Below are 16,727 nucleotides of genomic sequence, written 5' to 3' on the forward strand. Positions count from 1 at the left end.
TGTCAAAATTAGTCTTTTTTTTTTTTAAAGTTTGGTGTTTCTCGCCCAAATATCAGCCGCAGGAGGAGCAGAGCGCGACGGGAACAAACTGACGTAGCTGTAGAAATGTGCAGACTCCATATCCATCCGACTGTTGACCACATGCCACCTCTGAGCCTGCAGGGATCTGGACCTTAATTTGATTTCTAATTCTAGCGGCCCTTAATTCATGTCTTCAGAACCACTGTGGGGAAAATGTAATTGCTTCTCCCGGCAGCTATAATATGCATGTCTGTTTAATTTCACGCCGCAGGGGAAACGATGATGCTGTTCAAGTTGTGATGAACCTTGACTTTATGAAATCACCTTCTCTGTTGGAAAGGCAACATGTGAAATCATACTTCACTTTTACTGAACATTTACATTTTTATTACAGTTAACTGGCTATAAATTCACAGGAATGAGGTTCTCATATAACCAACGATCAAAACCAGGGGTGTCCACCTCCAGGCCTCGAGGGCCGGTGTCCTGCAGGATTTAGATCTCACCCTGGGTCAGTACACCTGAATCACATGATTAGTTCATTCCCAGGCCTCTGGAGAACTTCAGGACATGTTGAGGAGGTCATTTAGCCATTTGAATCAGCTGTGTTGGATCAAGGACACATCGAAAACATCCAGGACACCTGCCCTCGAGGCCTGGAGGTGGACACCCCTGATCTAAACACACCAGTGTATAAAAAATGCAAACCTGCTTCCTGAAGACTAAAATAACAAATCAACATTAGTTTCATTAATCAGTATTTTGGTGGTACTGACAGCATAAATGGCTGTGCAATTATAAAAGGTTGCCCAGTGTCGAACCCACACTGAATTATTATCCCATTTTGCTTAACAGCTCACTCTCACAGCAAACAACAGAGTCTGTGCTCGTGTGCATTTAACCCAACACAGTTTCCTCAATAGAGGAAATAGAGACTGACTGGCATTCATCAGGTGGAGAGAAGTGGTGCTCCACCTGAGCAGTGGTGGTGTTCATGTACATCTGCTGCAGGTGCAGCTGCTTTTGTGTCCAACCAGACACTACAGTCCAATCACTTCCAAAATCCCTCTTTTATTATTTGGATAAGCAGAATCTTTCAAATCAAGGCAAATATTCTGCCTAAATTCAAGCAAACTTTTTTTTTTTAAATTGTTAGAGGAGTCAACAAATTAAACGTGAAGAAAAAAGATAGAAAGCTTTTGTCCCCTAGCAACAAAATCTGTTATTAGTATCAAAAGTTAAAAAGGCCATTAACAAAACATTTCACATTAAATACCAGAGGCCTTGACTTTGCTTTCTTTTAGCTTTTATCAGATCGCTCAAGATATAATTTTCCTCTTGTAAAGCTGTGGGTGGAGAAGTTCACACTTAAATAAGACATAAGCTATGATGTCCACATCATAACCAGCGAATCAGAGATCTCGGACAACTGCCGATCCTGAGCCACACAGAAAAATCTCTATTAATTAATTAGCCCAGGAAACTTGTGTATAAACACTTCCTCTTGCTCCAGTGAAGTGCATTCAGACTGAAGCACCACAGCAGGGGTAATCATCGCGTGGGTAGCCACGCTTCAGTTGGCAGGCTGAATGGCAGTGAATGTTGCAGCCAATACACGTAACTCCTAAAATAATCCAAACAGCCACGCTATTAATAAACTAGATGCCCGTTAACCACGCTGCGGTCCTGCCAGTTTTACCGGCCCTTGGAGCGCCGCAATGGTGAAAAATTCATTGGAAGGAAACATAAACAGTGGGCTGGTGCAAAGTCATTTGGACTGATTAGGAAAAAATACAAGCTGCATTATAAGAAGCATGCAACCCTTCATGTATCCCTGAATTCTGACTATCCCTCATCTGGCAGTAATGTGATTAATTGCTAATATTAAGAGCAGAAATTTCTAACCACACACACCGTGGCAAAGGAGGAGACAGAAATGAGAGTGTGCAGCAGCAGGAAGTTACATCAAATGGACCAAGGTCTTTAAAACTGGGCTTTAAAATTATGAAAACCTGAAGAGATAAACCTGAAAATGTTCCTAAACGACAGCGTTAGAGTAGTGGAAAGTAAAAAGAAAAGTCTTTGCTTCATTGTCACATCTTTTGGGCACAGGAGAAATGATTTTGCACCAGCTGATCTCTGGCTTCAGGTGGCTCCACATTCAAAGTCTCACTAATCCACAATTTCCTGTCCTTTACGGGCTGCACTCACTTCTGAGAAATTCAGAAAAATATGCCTTTTTTTTTAACAGTATGAAATTACACTGTGAGCGTGGCTCATTGCAGATATATTCTGTCACAGTCTAACACTCAGTGAGGAGGAGTGCACACAGGTGGAACGCCTCAGTTCAGCTTTCAGAACCGTGACCAGTCTGCAAAGGTGTCCAGAAATCCTGCACCAAACTCGTGTGATGCATGCATTTAAGTGAAATACATGAAAAAGATACTTTGTCACGATTGCAGAGCAGCTTCACAGACCCACTCGATGCCTGCTGTGTACTTTTCTTGATTAGTGACTTATCTGTATAGTAACTGACGATATGTTGGATGTTTCGGGTCTGTGCTTCTCTGTTTCTGATAATCCCCAATGGAAGACTGTGTATTAGTAAATATGTGGCACAGACATGGGTCGAAATGTGCTCGCTTTCTGGAACAGCATCATTTTACTCGGCATGATTGAAACTGAGACCCTGCTTATGGGGAAAGAGGGCTCAGTTTGACCCACAGCCTGTCTGCAGTAGTCTGCCTCACGTTGACTCTTTAAAGTGTTTCGAGTATTTTTTATTTGTAAAATGAATGCTTCAATGAAGATGTTTGACAAAATAAAAAATAAACATAAAGGTTTGAGTGTCATTCTGACTGCGATGAAAGACATTCCAGCTTTATATTCAGTGCTGCAGCGCCACCTGCTGGCTAAATTTAGTGTTTGAAATTTGAAAAGACTTCAGTGGTCACAAACAAAAAGTTTGTTTCATGTTTGGCTTTCACGTTAGCCATAGTTTAAAACGTCTGGTTTCATTTTTTCGGTTGTGTGTTTGTGTGTGTGTTTGTGTGTGTGTTGGGGGGGGGGGGGGGTATGAAGTTCATAATAGACACTGCAATGTAAAAACTATAATCACAGTCACATGAACATCCTAGCCTCGGTAAACATTTGGAGACAACTTTGACCAACCACACAGACTTTTTCACTCACTCACAGTTTGTTAGTTTTCTCTTTTATCAACTTGCTAAAGCTGCTGCCTCGGTAGGAACAGTTTATTTGGGGCCCATAATACACAGCGTCCCCCAGTTTAGTTACCTCGGGTTGGTCCCTTATTTCCCCTTATTCAGCACAGATTTGATGCTGGATGCCCTCGTGTCAGGAACACATCGGGAACAAAAGGATGCTGCGTCATTTGTTAGAAATTAACATTTTCTACCTACCCAGGGCTGAACTTAAGAAAACTCTGAAAATCAAAGGGAAGGAAATGCAGCACGTTAGCTCATTTTGCCAAAAGAACAATTCTGAAACTCAAATAGTGTCAGTAGTTTGTATGGCCCCCATGTGGTTGCATGCATGCCTGACAATGTTGGGACATGCTCCTAATGAGACAACCGATGGAGTGATTCCTCCCAGACCAAAACCAGTGAAAAAACACAGAAGTTGAGGTCAGCAACTGAGGTGCCAAAATTTTAGTTTTTGTTCCTTTTTGTTTGAATTCCCCCAGGTCGATATTCTGCTGCTCATGATTCCAACATGAATGTAAATTCTTTAAGGACTTATTTTGAAAAATTAAACAAAATAAGGCTTTGTGCATTATTGGGTTTACTTTTAAAAACATTTTCCCAGTTTATGGTGAAAGTGACAGGTCTGTACCCCTCTGTCAAATCCTTTCAGATACTTTTTTCATCAACTGGAAGAAAAAAAAGCCACAATATTCCAGATGTTTTACTAGTATCTTTATTTACATAAATATCAGGATTGCTGGGGGGTTGGACTCCCAGAATAACACAAAAACAAAACATGGTGATGAAGATGTGGAGGCTAAACAAGAGGACGTCACTTCTTCTCAGGGGCCTTTTCACCAGCCTCCAGCTTGGGTGCATCCTCTTTGGGATCTCGGTAGGCGGGGAACACCTCCCAGGGCGTGTTTAAATCAAACTTCCTAAACTCCTGCGCCAGCTCCACAGGCTCCGCCACCACACGTTTCAACTCATCGTCATAACGAACCTGCAGAGGGAGGCATGCTTCGGGTCAGATTCCTTCCCGTCTCTCACATTGCTGGAGTTGAATAAAGTGGACTCAAAGTAAACTCACCTCCACATATCCCGACAGAGGGAAGTCCTTCCTGAAGGGGTGACCCTCGAAGCCATAGTCTGTCAGGATCCGCCTCAGGTCGGGATGGTTGGCAAAGAAAACTCCAAACATGTCCCACACCTGTGGTAATACAGCTTTGCTCTCAGTTTGTCTGTAATGTTAGTATAAACCACTGCTGAGTTTCACAAGTGCAGCGGGCAGCTCACCTCCCTCTCGTACCAGTTAGCGGCCATGTGGACGGGGACAGCGGAGTCAACCGGTGTTAACTCATCGGTGTAGGTCTTGACGCGGATACGGGAGTTGTAACGCAGTGAGAGCAGGTTGTACACAATCTGTAGACCAGCACACACAGTGAGTCAGAGTACTATAGTACACAATCAATGCATAAATTAGACTACCTAATGTCCCACCACAGCCCTTCTCTTGGACTGAGTCTGGACATGATTCTTTTCAGCTCTTCTGTTACAGATCGGTTGGTTTGCTGTGATCCTGTTACATGACCTAATGTCACCAGGCTTTAGCTCTCAGAGAGATGGCCTCATATTTGACTTATATTTGAACCCCCCTCAGTATGCAGAGCAATGCCCCTAAATGACTCAAGGTCCAAACAGGCCTTGGCCTTCCTGGTGCCGCCCCTGTGACCCAGCTCCAGATAAGTGGAAGAAAATGGTTCGCTGGATGAAGGTTAGAGCCTGAGCATTTAATATTAAACTGAAAATTTTTTATATTATATTATATTATACTATATTATATTATATTATACTATACATATTTATTATATATTATGTGTGGTTTTTGGTGCTTTGGAAAACTGTACAAAATGACCAAAACACAATAATAAATACAATTATTATTGAACGTGGTGGCAGAAGTATTTTTAAAGGTTTATGGTAAAATGTCCTAATGCAGACAGGCTCTATGATGCACAGTCAGAGGGACTACTCCATTTGTTAAAGAAGTACAAAGTAATTCAGGAACAAATGTTGATAAATCACAGACGCTGCTGTGAAACGTCTTGAAGCACAGATTGGTGCAGACGCTCGGTTGATAAATGAGCCGCAACATTGCAGAAATCTCCAGGCTGTCATCAGGTTTATCATTGAACATGCTAACTGAGCCCTGCACACTTTGAGATGCAGTGTTTGGGTTTATTCCAGATTCCCGGAGCGTTGCCTGTTCTGACCTTGAGGTACATTTGTCTGTCTTGAATGCTTTCCACTTTTTTATAATTCTTCTTTCTTTCTCATTGTAGAATAATGGACTGATGAGCATAAATAATTGCTTCTTTATCAGTGCTTATCTTTCCTCCTTGGCTGGCCGTGCTGATGATCAATTAACCCTTTAAAACCTACCATAGCACCAAATCCGCCAGAGCTTACTTTATATTTTTACATGCTGTGGAGCCATTTTTGGGAGCATTTCAAGTTGCTATACATCAATACAACTGTTATAGCCCAGATTGTAATAATATGTATGCATTAAGTCCATAGTAACTACATAATAGTTTATTTAAAAAAAATTGCAATAAATTACAAAAAAAAATAAATAGAAAATCGTTTGTTTTTTTTTACATATATTTCTACTTTAAGAAGTTTATCCCTCAAAACTTTAAATACAAAAAAGTTGCAAAAAATAGTTTCCAACAACTGAAAATTTATTTTGAGTGTCTTCATAGTTTTATTTTTCAGATACACCAATTTTTATAAACTGCAGAAAAAACGAAAAACAATCCTACAATGCACATTTGCAAAGAAAACAGCATGTGCATCAAAATAAACTATTTCCAGCAGTGCAATTTGAGTTCTAAGCATCACAGAAACTATTCAGAAAAGCTTAAAGTCAAACATGACTTTTAAAAACACCAGTATAGGCTTATAAGGCCTACAAGTAAAAAACTAAATTTTCCGTAAAAATGACATCACTTCCGGTTACGGGCAGGTAATGGCGGACATGCGATAGTTCGCGCTGACGTCTATTTCAATGTAGGAAGTGTTATGAACAGCTGATCGGATCGGCAAAGCGTGTTTCTGGGATATTATGTTTTTGTTCCTGCAAGTGCTTTTTATGCAATTTTTGCAAAGCTTTATGTGGAAGGAAACCGTGGCCGAGGACAAGCTGATGGCATGAGATGTAAGTACAACTCCTCTGGTTTCATATGCAAAAATCATTATTGCGCTAGCTTACGTGGTTCCAGTTCTACGGGGATTTAAAAATAGTTATGCAAAACGGAGCGTGCCCGCGCTGACCGGCTTTAAAGGGTTAATCAAATGCATTGATTACCAGCACCAGGCTCTACTTTCCCTCATAATTCCTATCAAAGCATTAATTGTAGACTTGGTCTTTCACGCACCAAATTTTGGATACATTTTTGTTAAACAAATAATGACATAGTGTAACATGTTATATGTTGTTGTTCACCTGCACTGAGAGTTCTACTTTCTTGTAACCATGGCTACACAGGCATGCACCTGCAGATAGGATGCTTAAATCCTTGCCTCTCTTAGCAATAACCTCAGGCAGCTCACGGTTCAGTCAGTTCCAGTTTATCTCTGTACCTCAAAACGGTTCTGTCGTGTCGGGATGTCGACAGCTGTCAAGTCAGTCATGTTCCTGAACTGAGCATTGGTGTGGTCCCTCAGGAAGGTCAGCACAGGGATGACTCCATCAGGATGGATCATCACCTCCAGCTCATTGTAGCAGGTCACCTACACACATGAACACAGTCTTTTAGGCCCTGCTGCAGGTTTCTGAATCTAAACATGCATTCATCCATTCTCTTCCTTTTTCAAATCAGAGTAAATCCAAACATACATCCATCCATTCGCTTCCGCTTATCCTTTTCAGGGTCGCGGGGGGTGCTGGAGCCTATCCCAGCTGTCATGGGGCTGGAGGCGGGGTACACCCTGGACAGGTCGCCAGTTTGTCGCAGGGCCAACACACAGGGACAGACAACCATTCGCACTCACATTCCCTCACACATTCAAACCTAGTGGCAATTTGGATTATCCAATTAACCTATCCCCACAAGTTGCATATCTTTGGACAGTGGGAGGAAGCCGGAGTACCCGGAGTGAACCCACGCAAACACGGGCAGAACATGCAAACTCCACACAGAAAGACCCTGGCCTGATGGTGGAATTGAACTCAGGACCTTCTTGCTGTGCGGCAACAGTGCTAACCACCGTGCCACCGTGCTGCCTAAATCCAAACATAATAAGTCTAATTACAGTTTTAAAATATTTACTCAGGTCTTGATTAGTAACGGCACCAACACATTGATGGCTTTTCACAATAACTGTGAAAAACCATCAATGTGCTGTCTCGGTCAGCAGCAGGATTTGCAACAGAAGAGTGTACGTGCTCCCATTGTGATGTGAATATGAACTGACCTGGACCTGCTGAATATATTTGGGCATCATCTCTGCCACATACTCCCCAAACGCTGCCAGCTGGTTGTGAGCGACAGCATCCTTGGGCCTGACGGTGGCTGCAAAGAGCAGAGGAGACGACACCGTAAATTCACCACGACAGACGCTTCAGGCTGTGTAACATTTGACCAGAGTCACAGGCGCTGGGGCCGTTTGATATAACGATAGACATCGGATGACGATATAAAAACATCTATCGTTTCATTTATGAAGCGCCTTGAGGCGACCTTTGTTGTGATTTGGCACTATATAAATAAAATTGAATTTTACGATATCGTTTGTATCGTTTTGATGGCCACTGTAGTGACTATATTCATTTCTTAAAGTTCTCTCTTTCTTTTATATTTAATATAACCACACTACGGACGGACAAGCGCCTGTTTTTATGCTTTGTTGTTAGCAACAACGACGGTAAAACCATTGCATGTCCGCTTGTTTATTTTCCACATAAACCTTTCACAATAAAGCTCAAGGTCCTATTGAGACTTTTCAAAATAAACTGAATCACGTGAAAGAGGATGCAAAAAAAGAGCCGTCAGGTGCTAAAAAATAAACCTTAGACTCAAACGTTTGAACAGGCTGGCTGCCGGCGGAGCTCACAGGCACGTCACTGCAACCCCCCCTGGCTTCTGCTCCGCGGCTGCTGAGTAAGCCCTCATCTGGGGCTCTCCTCAGCTCTTTCTGGGACAGTGGCGCGGCTGCCCCTCTGTTGGTCTTCCTTGGTCTCTTGTGTTCTGGGGGCCTCTGGATGTCTGGAGTTTTGATCTCCTCCATACCTGCTTCATGCCCTGGAGGACGGGGCTGTGGCCCCCCCCACACCCTCTAGCAGATTATTACATGAAGGAACCTTTTAAAAAACAAAAAACAAGCGCGTCCATGCTCACAGGTGTACACACGGGTGATCACACCCACAAACTACACCCTTTTTGGCTCCTACCTCAAAGCACACTGTGTTCTGTTGATCTTATATGCTGCACAATAATGTTTAATATTTAGTATTTACTGTTATATTCCCATATATCATCGTGATGTTGTTTATTATGTTGCTCTCGTTTTCTTCTGCTCGTTTTCTTTTTTCTTTCTCAACAGGTGATTGATATATGTATTTTTTTTCTGCTTATTTAGTTGTTTTTTTGCCCTTCATCCCCGTCCCTCTTCTCTGCTGTTTATTCCCCTTCTTCCTTTCTCCCTTTTCTTTTCCTCATTCAAGTCTGTCCCGTATCTAGCAAGTGAAAATAAACATTAGGACTAATAGCTGTTAAATGTACAGTTACAACTTATGTCTAAAAATGTATAGTTTCATTTTTAGACATAAGACTCCAGGTACACGACGTGCAGCTGGAAACACTTCACGCAAGTCAAGCTGCCCGAGATTCACAGAATTTTCAGAAAATGTTAAATTTTTGTGATTTATATCTTTATTGGGACGATAGATGTCTCATATTGGAATATGAGATTTTGGTCATATCGCACAGCCCTAACAGATGAAAAAATGCTTTTGTTTTTCTAATACAACCGATTGTCTTGCTGATGTGCTGAAGACTCTCCTGAGCATTAAGGAAACACGGATTCAGATTTTTCCCGGTTCCAATCTGATTACAAGACCTGGGTTTAAGGTTCTGCCAACACCAATCGCTGATCCGATACCAGTGTTGAAATAATAAAGTCACTGTGAGGGACAGTTTGGGAATCAGTGCTAATAACTTCAGGGTCAATGACGGTACGGCTGGGCCTTATCATACTGTTCACAGTAATACTGGTATAATGTTGGGCAACAATAAGAAAATGAAATATTGCGGTAGAATATGGGTAAAACGCGCACGCGCAGTGTCTTTATTTACATATGCACATGGCGGAAAAAGCACAGCGGCGACGGAGAATGAGAAGAGCGAAAGTGGATCGTTGAATGAAACGGATGAACCGAGAACTGGTTTGTAAAAATGCTGCAACTTGGTGTGGAACTGGTTTGGCTTCCGTACGTTAGATACACAACAAAGCACTATTTTTGGTAGCACATGCTAGCGGGACGTCGTTATTACCGTGTTTTTTGGAAAATACGGCACACTTAAAATCAATGCTTTGATTTTTCTGAAAATCGACACTGCCCCTTATAGTCCCGTGTGCTTTATGTATGAATTCTGGTTGTGTTTACTGACCTCGAAACAATTTTATGTGGTACACGTAGAGCTGGGCGATATGAGATTTTTTCATATCACGATATGTTTTTTTCATTTCAGGCGATAACGATATCTATCACGATATGAGCCAAATAACTATATTTGTAAGATTTAAATGTGCCGTTGCTCACAAGTAAAATGTGAAATAATCAGCAGCTTGTTTTTATTTAAATATTTATTTCCCATAATAAGTTCAACAGGGTAGATGTACTTAAGGAACATGAGACTTTTTCAGATAAATAAAGGCAAATATTGCAAACTACACAAAAGACAGCCGCTAAAGCGTTTAAGTTTCAAAATAGAACAAATGAAACAGACGACTAAATTGTCAATTCCACTTAGAAACAAAGTATTAATTCTAAAAATAAATCTTAGTTTGTTTTACAGAAGAACAGACAAAACTGACTAACTTTTGTCAATATCAAATAAACTGAGAACTAAAAGGAAATTCTCAATCTCTCCTTGTTGTATAGCTTAGCTTTTCAAACAGTTTTAACAGTTACTTTAGTCTGACAAAAGCCGAATGATGAATTAGCGCTTCCAGTCAGAGACTGAGGCTACGTCCACACGTACACGGGTATTTTTGAAAACGGAGATTTTCCGTTTTCGTTTTAAAAAATAATCCCGTCCACACGTAAAGGCAGAAATGAAGGAAAACGCTGCTATGAACATGCCAAAGCAGCAGGTGGCGCTAGATTCCTAACCGTGCAGAAATGTTGGCCAATCAGAAGTCTAGAAGCCTCGGTGGGGAAAAAGTAAACAAAGCTGGGGCATAGAAGCAGAACCGAGTCGTATGTGTGGAGGGACAGTAACTGTGTGTATATGTAAGCATTTAAACACTGCAGAGAGTAGAATTAACAGTAACAGTATTGTAGAAATTCATTTCACCAAAACAATAACGTGGCGCACAGTGTGACGCATGCACCAGTTTATTGTATTTCCAGACTTGCTTTCGGCACAATTTACAGTGCACGCTACTCTGTTTTTTGTCAGACTTGAAATAGCCGAAATACCTTCACACTACGGAACTTCTATGGCTCTTCCGTTCGACAGTCTCTCCGGCATTGGAACCATCATCTGTTTTCTCTTCGGTCACGCTCGGTTGATTTTTCTAGTTGGCACACTCATTTCCTCCATTATGCGCTGGCTCCATTACCCGCTGGCTGCTTCCCAAACAAACACACGTGCGGCTTGGCACTATATATTAGGGCTGCCACAAACGATTATTTTGATAGTCGACTAGTCACCGATTATTTATGCGATTAGTCGACTAATCAGATCATCATCCACTGGATGTAAAACTACAGCTTATTGCACCAGCAGCATCTGCTCTTATATAACTATCATTAGCTTACAGCTTTAAGTGTTTAAGGTGCTAACTAAAAATAAAGACAAGATGATAGTTTATTCAATTTTAATGAAATTTGCAGATTGTTTCGGTGAAGTTTAATAAACTCCTTGCTATCTAAAATATAACAGGACACCGGAGTATATTCTCCAGCATCTCACACTTTTGATAATCAGCTGTCTGCTTGACGTTTATTCAGCTGTGTAAAAACTATAACTTTAATCTCAGACAAACCGATTTACTCAGGAACAAATAAAATACTAAAAAAAAGCCAAACAATAACATTTTTAATTTATCTAAGTGACTCATATATATTTAACCTGAGTAGCGAAAGACGGCGGTGGGTTAGAAAACAATTTGCCGGGAGTCCGGTGTTCTCACCGCGCTAGTGACCTAGCCCCCGGCTAGCTATCGAGCTGGTGGGTAACAGACGTCTCCGAAAACGTCGGAGCGCTTTTGAAAATATGTGGTGTCCTGATAAACTGAGCCGATATTTGAGGTTTACACAGCTACATTCTCGCCTGAAAATACGTTAAACGTTTATTTTCTGACCCAGAAAGAATAATAAGAGTAATATTAAAACTAACTAGCTGCCGCCATTGTTGGAAACTGAGCTGGGCCGCGCTATGATTTCTGGGACACAGCTGCTTCTTCTTCGGGGTTTAACGGCAGCTGGCATCCTTGTACATGCAGTGCTGCCATCTTCTGTTTCAGTCCGTTATTACACTCTTAAATCCTGCTACTTATTCCTGCGTCTTTTGGGATCTTACAAAGCTTCAAACGACGCGTCGACTATTAAATCAGTCGTCGACGATTTTGATAGTCGACGTAATCGTGACTAGTCGACAAATCGTGGCAGCCCTACTATCTATATATATATATATCTATATATCTATCTATATCTATATCTATCTATATATATATATATATATATATATATATATATATTAGGGGTGCAACGATATTCGTATCGATATTGAACCGTTCGATACAGTGCTTTCGGTTCGGTACGCATATGTATCGAACAATACAACATTTGTAATTTATTTTATCAATTTTCCTTCTGACGATGCTGTCTGTGTTGAGCGCTCAGTGAATCTGTGTTCGACTACTCCGCCTAGGCTGCACTGTCGAGCGCAGATCCACTGAGCGCTCCACACAGACAGCATAGTCAGAAGGAAGAGCGCAGGGCAAGCTAGCGAGACAGAAGTTAAGCTCTCCTTGCAACAGGCAAATTGAACGTCATTCAGATCTGGCGTATGGAATTATTTTGGTTTTCATGTGACGTATGACCCTGAAGGTAAGCGAGTCATGGACTAAAGTAAAACAGTATGTTGAATGTGCCATGCAATGCTCAATTACATTGGTGTGAACTAGTGTGTTAGCGCAGTTAGCTCGTTAACGTGTTGGCCGTCTAGCCCCATGCACGGAGTGATCGGCGGTAGCTCGTTAACGGAGATTTGCCGTGTTGTGGCGTTAAGGTCATTTCAACGAGATTAACCTGAAAGCACTAGTGGGAACACAACGAATATGACTGCACATTTACACCGACATCATCCTAGTGCAAAGACAAAAACAACAAGCATGCTACTAACTTTAGCAGAGTCATTTAGACAGCTGTTAGCACAGGATTCTCCTTATGCTGCTGAGAATATAGCCCAGAAGAAGCGGATAGTATAGCTTTTATTTTGGAAAGAGACATTTCTCTGTAATAAACTCTCTTTTCCAAAGATGAGTGATTCCTCAATCAGATACAGGGCTTGCAATATCGCTAGCCCGACGTCCCAGAGCTAGCGATTTTTTCAGTCGGGCTACCAAAATCTATCTCTTCCCTGCCCGTCGGGCTATTGTAGGAAAAATATATGTCAATGCTTCTGCATTCTTTCGGAAATGTAGCTGGGTAATTATGTCATTGGCATCGGTGAGCCACTGTCAATATGTGACATATTGAAGTCGCGTTTGAATTTGCGCTTGTTTTTTTGCTTTCACTTTGCAATCGTGCGAACTGTGTATAGAGAGCGACAGCACTGATCTGTGAGTGATGATAATTTGTGCACCAATTCCTCTGACATCGTCTTATTAATCGTTAGCTTACTATGCAAACATGACAAGTGAAATCTCCCGCAGCAAGCTTAAACATGTGAGAGGTTGATCGCGCAGAGAATCGCTGAGCTTATGTGAGTGAGTGTGTAAAAGCATTTCAGTTCTGCTGAGCCAAATAAAACAGGTCAGGGTGAAGAAGTGACAGCCAAAGAAAAGCTTACCACAAAACGGAGAAGATATGACAAATCAGACTATAAGGCAAAAAGAAAGTGCAGCTTTATGGTTTCATGGACAAAAGAATTTCTGTGGTTGCAATATGATGAGCTAAATAACCAGGGCTGCACATAAGTGGTCCGCAGGTGCGCATTCGCTGTCAAAATAAAAAACACGCACAAGGGTTAGGGTTAAATTTAAAAACTGTACTTTTGAGTTAAAATATATATTTATAATTTTAATAAATGACAAATTAAAAATGCATGAACATTTTTTGTATCGAAAAAAATATCGAACCGTGACACCAAAGTATCGAACCGAACCGTGAATTTTGTGTATCGTTGCACCCCTAATAAATATATATATATATATATATATATATATATAAAAATATGTGTGTGTGTGTGTGTGTATTCTTATGTTCTGGGACTAAATGTTGTTTCATTCAATTGTTTTCTTCCAATTATCATTTTTAAAAAAACAAAACTGAAGCACAATGACTTTATGAACAAATGTAAATAAAAGTCCATGTATAGCCTTAACATAGCAAAGAATATAAAATGTCAAAGCCAATCATGCCCCTCATTAGCAAATTGTAAAGATAAAGGAAACATCGTGAGTCATTACTGGGACTCCCCTCCCTAAGGACGATTCAACACAGATGTTTCAGCCCAAAGATCAGACTTCAAGAAGCGGCACACTAAGCCAGCAGCTGTGCTACATACATGCGGTGTCGCCTCTTTGTTGCCAACTTTGTGCACCAGAGTTTTTTTTCTCATTCATCTGACACGCGCACAAAGTCACGAAAGTCTTTTACTGTTGGGAAAACACTAAATTTTCATTTGATGTATGTAGTGCTTTATCTGATAGGTCGAGCTTTGTGTGTCTGTCAGCAGACAAAATAACATCACAACAGTCACAAACACAGCAGCTTTCACTGTGGACCCCACTCCATGTGCTGTTACATATATGTGGACCCTCTGGATATTTTTAAAGCACCTGTCAGTGTTTAAAAAAAAGTCTGATGTTTTTAGTTGTTGCTGTGTAATGTTAGTACCGGGGACAAAAACAACCCGTCAATGCAACCATGTCCGTAGGTACAAACAATGATTTGCTGCTCCATACTCCCACAGTAACGTCCTGTTAACTAGTTGAGTTAAAACAATTCTAACTCTGGGGTTCTCAGCTATTAGTGACAGCTATTAGTCCTAATGTCAAACAGCTCGGTGGTTCAGCGGCACTACCCTGCACGATGAGTTAGTGTGTACTCACGTCTGGTCTCGGTGCTGGAGCCCTGCAGTCTGGTCTGCTGCTGCAGGAGACACGAAGTCCTCGCAACTGAGGAGGGACAGACAGAAAGGATCAATCACAGAGGTACTGACGAGTGAATCCGCACTGCTACACAAGAGCTGGCTAAAGGTAGCATTAGCTAGCTCGAAGGTCAAACACGGAGCATTTGACAGCTGAAGACGACACTGTATTGGTAGCACGCAAACGGACGCAGGCTAAAACGAATCACTGCAATCTACAGCCTGTATATGGATTTCTAGTTAACGTACTGTTAAAACTCCTTCCAAGACCTCCGCGGACAAACCGTACCAACGACGCCGCCATGTTGGCTCTCTCAAGTTTCCTCTTCGGGCCGAGAGCTGACTATCAGCGGCCAGTCGCCCCCTCGTGGACGGGAAGACAAATGTCACTCAATGTAAGATAAGATAAGATAAGATAGAACTTTATTAATCCCTCGGGTGGGTTCCTCTGGGAAATTCGACTTCCAAAAAAAGCACAGCAACGACCGAAGTTACAGTTACAGAATTGTTATATATATATATATATATATATATATATATACACACACACACACACACACACACACACACATATATAAATACAGAGACAAATATAAATAAAATATACAAAGGGGATAAATAGAATAAATAGGAATAAAAATAAAAATACAAGTGAATTGCACATTTCAAGTATTGAGTCTATTGCACTGTTGACTATTTACAAAAAGTATTGCACAAGGTATTGTACAGTGAGGTGAAGAGGCACTACAGCTTAGTTGTTCCCCCCTCCTTTGTCCTCCTGTTTCCTGTTTCCCCTCCCTCTCCCCTCCAGAGAGGAGTTAAACAGTTTGATGGCGTGTGGGACAAAGGAGTTTTTAAGTCTGTTAGTTCTTATCTTTGTGAGAAGCAACCTGTCACTGAACAGACTCTTCTGATTGTTTATGGCCGTGTGCAGAGGATGCCCAGCATTGTTCATAATGTCCAGCAGTTTCTTTAATGTCCTTTTCTCTGCCACTGTCACCAGAGTGTCCAGCTTCATGCCGACCACAGAGCTAGCCTTCCTGATCAGTTTCTCCAGCCTGGATGAGTCCTTCTTTGCTGTGCTGCTCCCCCAGCACACCACAGCATAGAAAAGTACTCCAGCAACCACCGACTGGTAAAACATCCTCAGGAGCTTCCTGCAGATGTTAAAAGACCTCAGCCTCCTGAGGAAGTACAGTCGGCTTTGGGCTTTTTTATACAGGTGCTCTGTGTTGCATGACCAGTCCAGTTTATTGTCCACCCACAGCCCGAGGTACTTGTACTTGTTGACCACCTCCACCTCCTCCCCCTCTATCTGAACCGGCAGTGGACCTTCTCTGGACCTCCCGAAGTCCACAACCAGTTCCTTAGTCTTTGAGGTGTTGAGTTGCAGGTGGTTTGTGTGACTCCATGCGACAAAGTTCCTCACCAGACTTCTGTACTCCTCTTCCTGATCATCCCAGATACACCCCATGATGGCCGTGTCATCTGCAAACTTCTGAATATGGCATAATTCAGAGTTGTAGCAGAAGTCAGAGGTGTACAGGGTGAAGAGAAGAGGGGACAGCACAGTTCCCTGTGGTGCTCCTGTGCTGCTCACCACTGTGTCAGACGTGATGTCCTTCAGCCTGACGTACTGTGGTCTGTCGGTGAGGTAGTCGGAGATCCAAGCCACCAGGCAGGGGTCCACCTCCATCCTGTTCAGTTTTTCCTGAAGCATACAGGGCCGGATGGTATTAAAGGCACTGGAAAAGTCAAGAAACAGTATCCTGACTGTGCCTTTTCCCCCATCCAGGTGTGAGTGGGCTCTGTGTAGGAGGTACAGGATGGCATCCTCCACTCCGACACCCGCCTTGTATGCAAACTGTAGTGGGTCCTGGGCATGTTGTAC

The 16,727-nt window shown here is 41.9% G+C and overlaps 2 protein-coding genes across 3 annotated transcripts in view; one reads left to right on the forward strand and one right to left on the reverse strand.

Annotated features, from left to right (window-relative positions):
• The window catches only part of c1qtnf4 (C1q and TNF related 4), a 55,266-nt gene extending 52,406 nt beyond the window's left edge, over positions 1–2,860 (forward strand). Inside the window, exon 5 of one of the 2 annotated variants that reach the window (XM_082516519.1) lies at positions 31–2,860. In XM_082516519.1, coding sequence (XP_082372645.1) covers positions 31–92 — 62 coding nt within the window. In that variant the 3' untranslated portion in view covers positions 93–2,860. The remainder of the gene's footprint in view (positions 1–30) is intronic. The other variant, XM_082516520.1, reaches the window with a different exon arrangement.
• A 1,084-nt stretch (positions 2,861–3,944) lies between these two features.
• Positions 3,945–15,193, reverse strand: ndufs3 (NADH:ubiquinone oxidoreductase core subunit S3). The gene is made up of 7 exons (XM_082517662.1): positions 15,086–15,193; positions 14,799–14,864; positions 7,707–7,804; positions 6,873–7,022; positions 4,524–4,649; positions 4,318–4,437; positions 3,945–4,230 (listed from the first exon to the last, which is right to left on the reverse strand). The coding sequence occupies exons 1-7, from the start codon at positions 15,138–15,140 to the stop codon at positions 4,060–4,062; spliced, it is 786 nt and encodes a 261-aa protein (XP_082373788.1). The 5' UTR covers positions 15,141–15,193; the 3' UTR covers positions 3,945–4,059.
• Between the last annotated feature and the right edge of the window lie 1,534 nt (positions 15,194–16,727).

This window comes from Aulonocara stuartgranti, assembly GCF_965226115.1.
Source record: "Aulonocara stuartgranti genome assembly, chromosome: 1".
Taxonomy (NCBI): Eukaryota; Metazoa; Chordata; class Actinopteri; order Cichliformes; family Cichlidae; genus Aulonocara; species Aulonocara stuartgranti.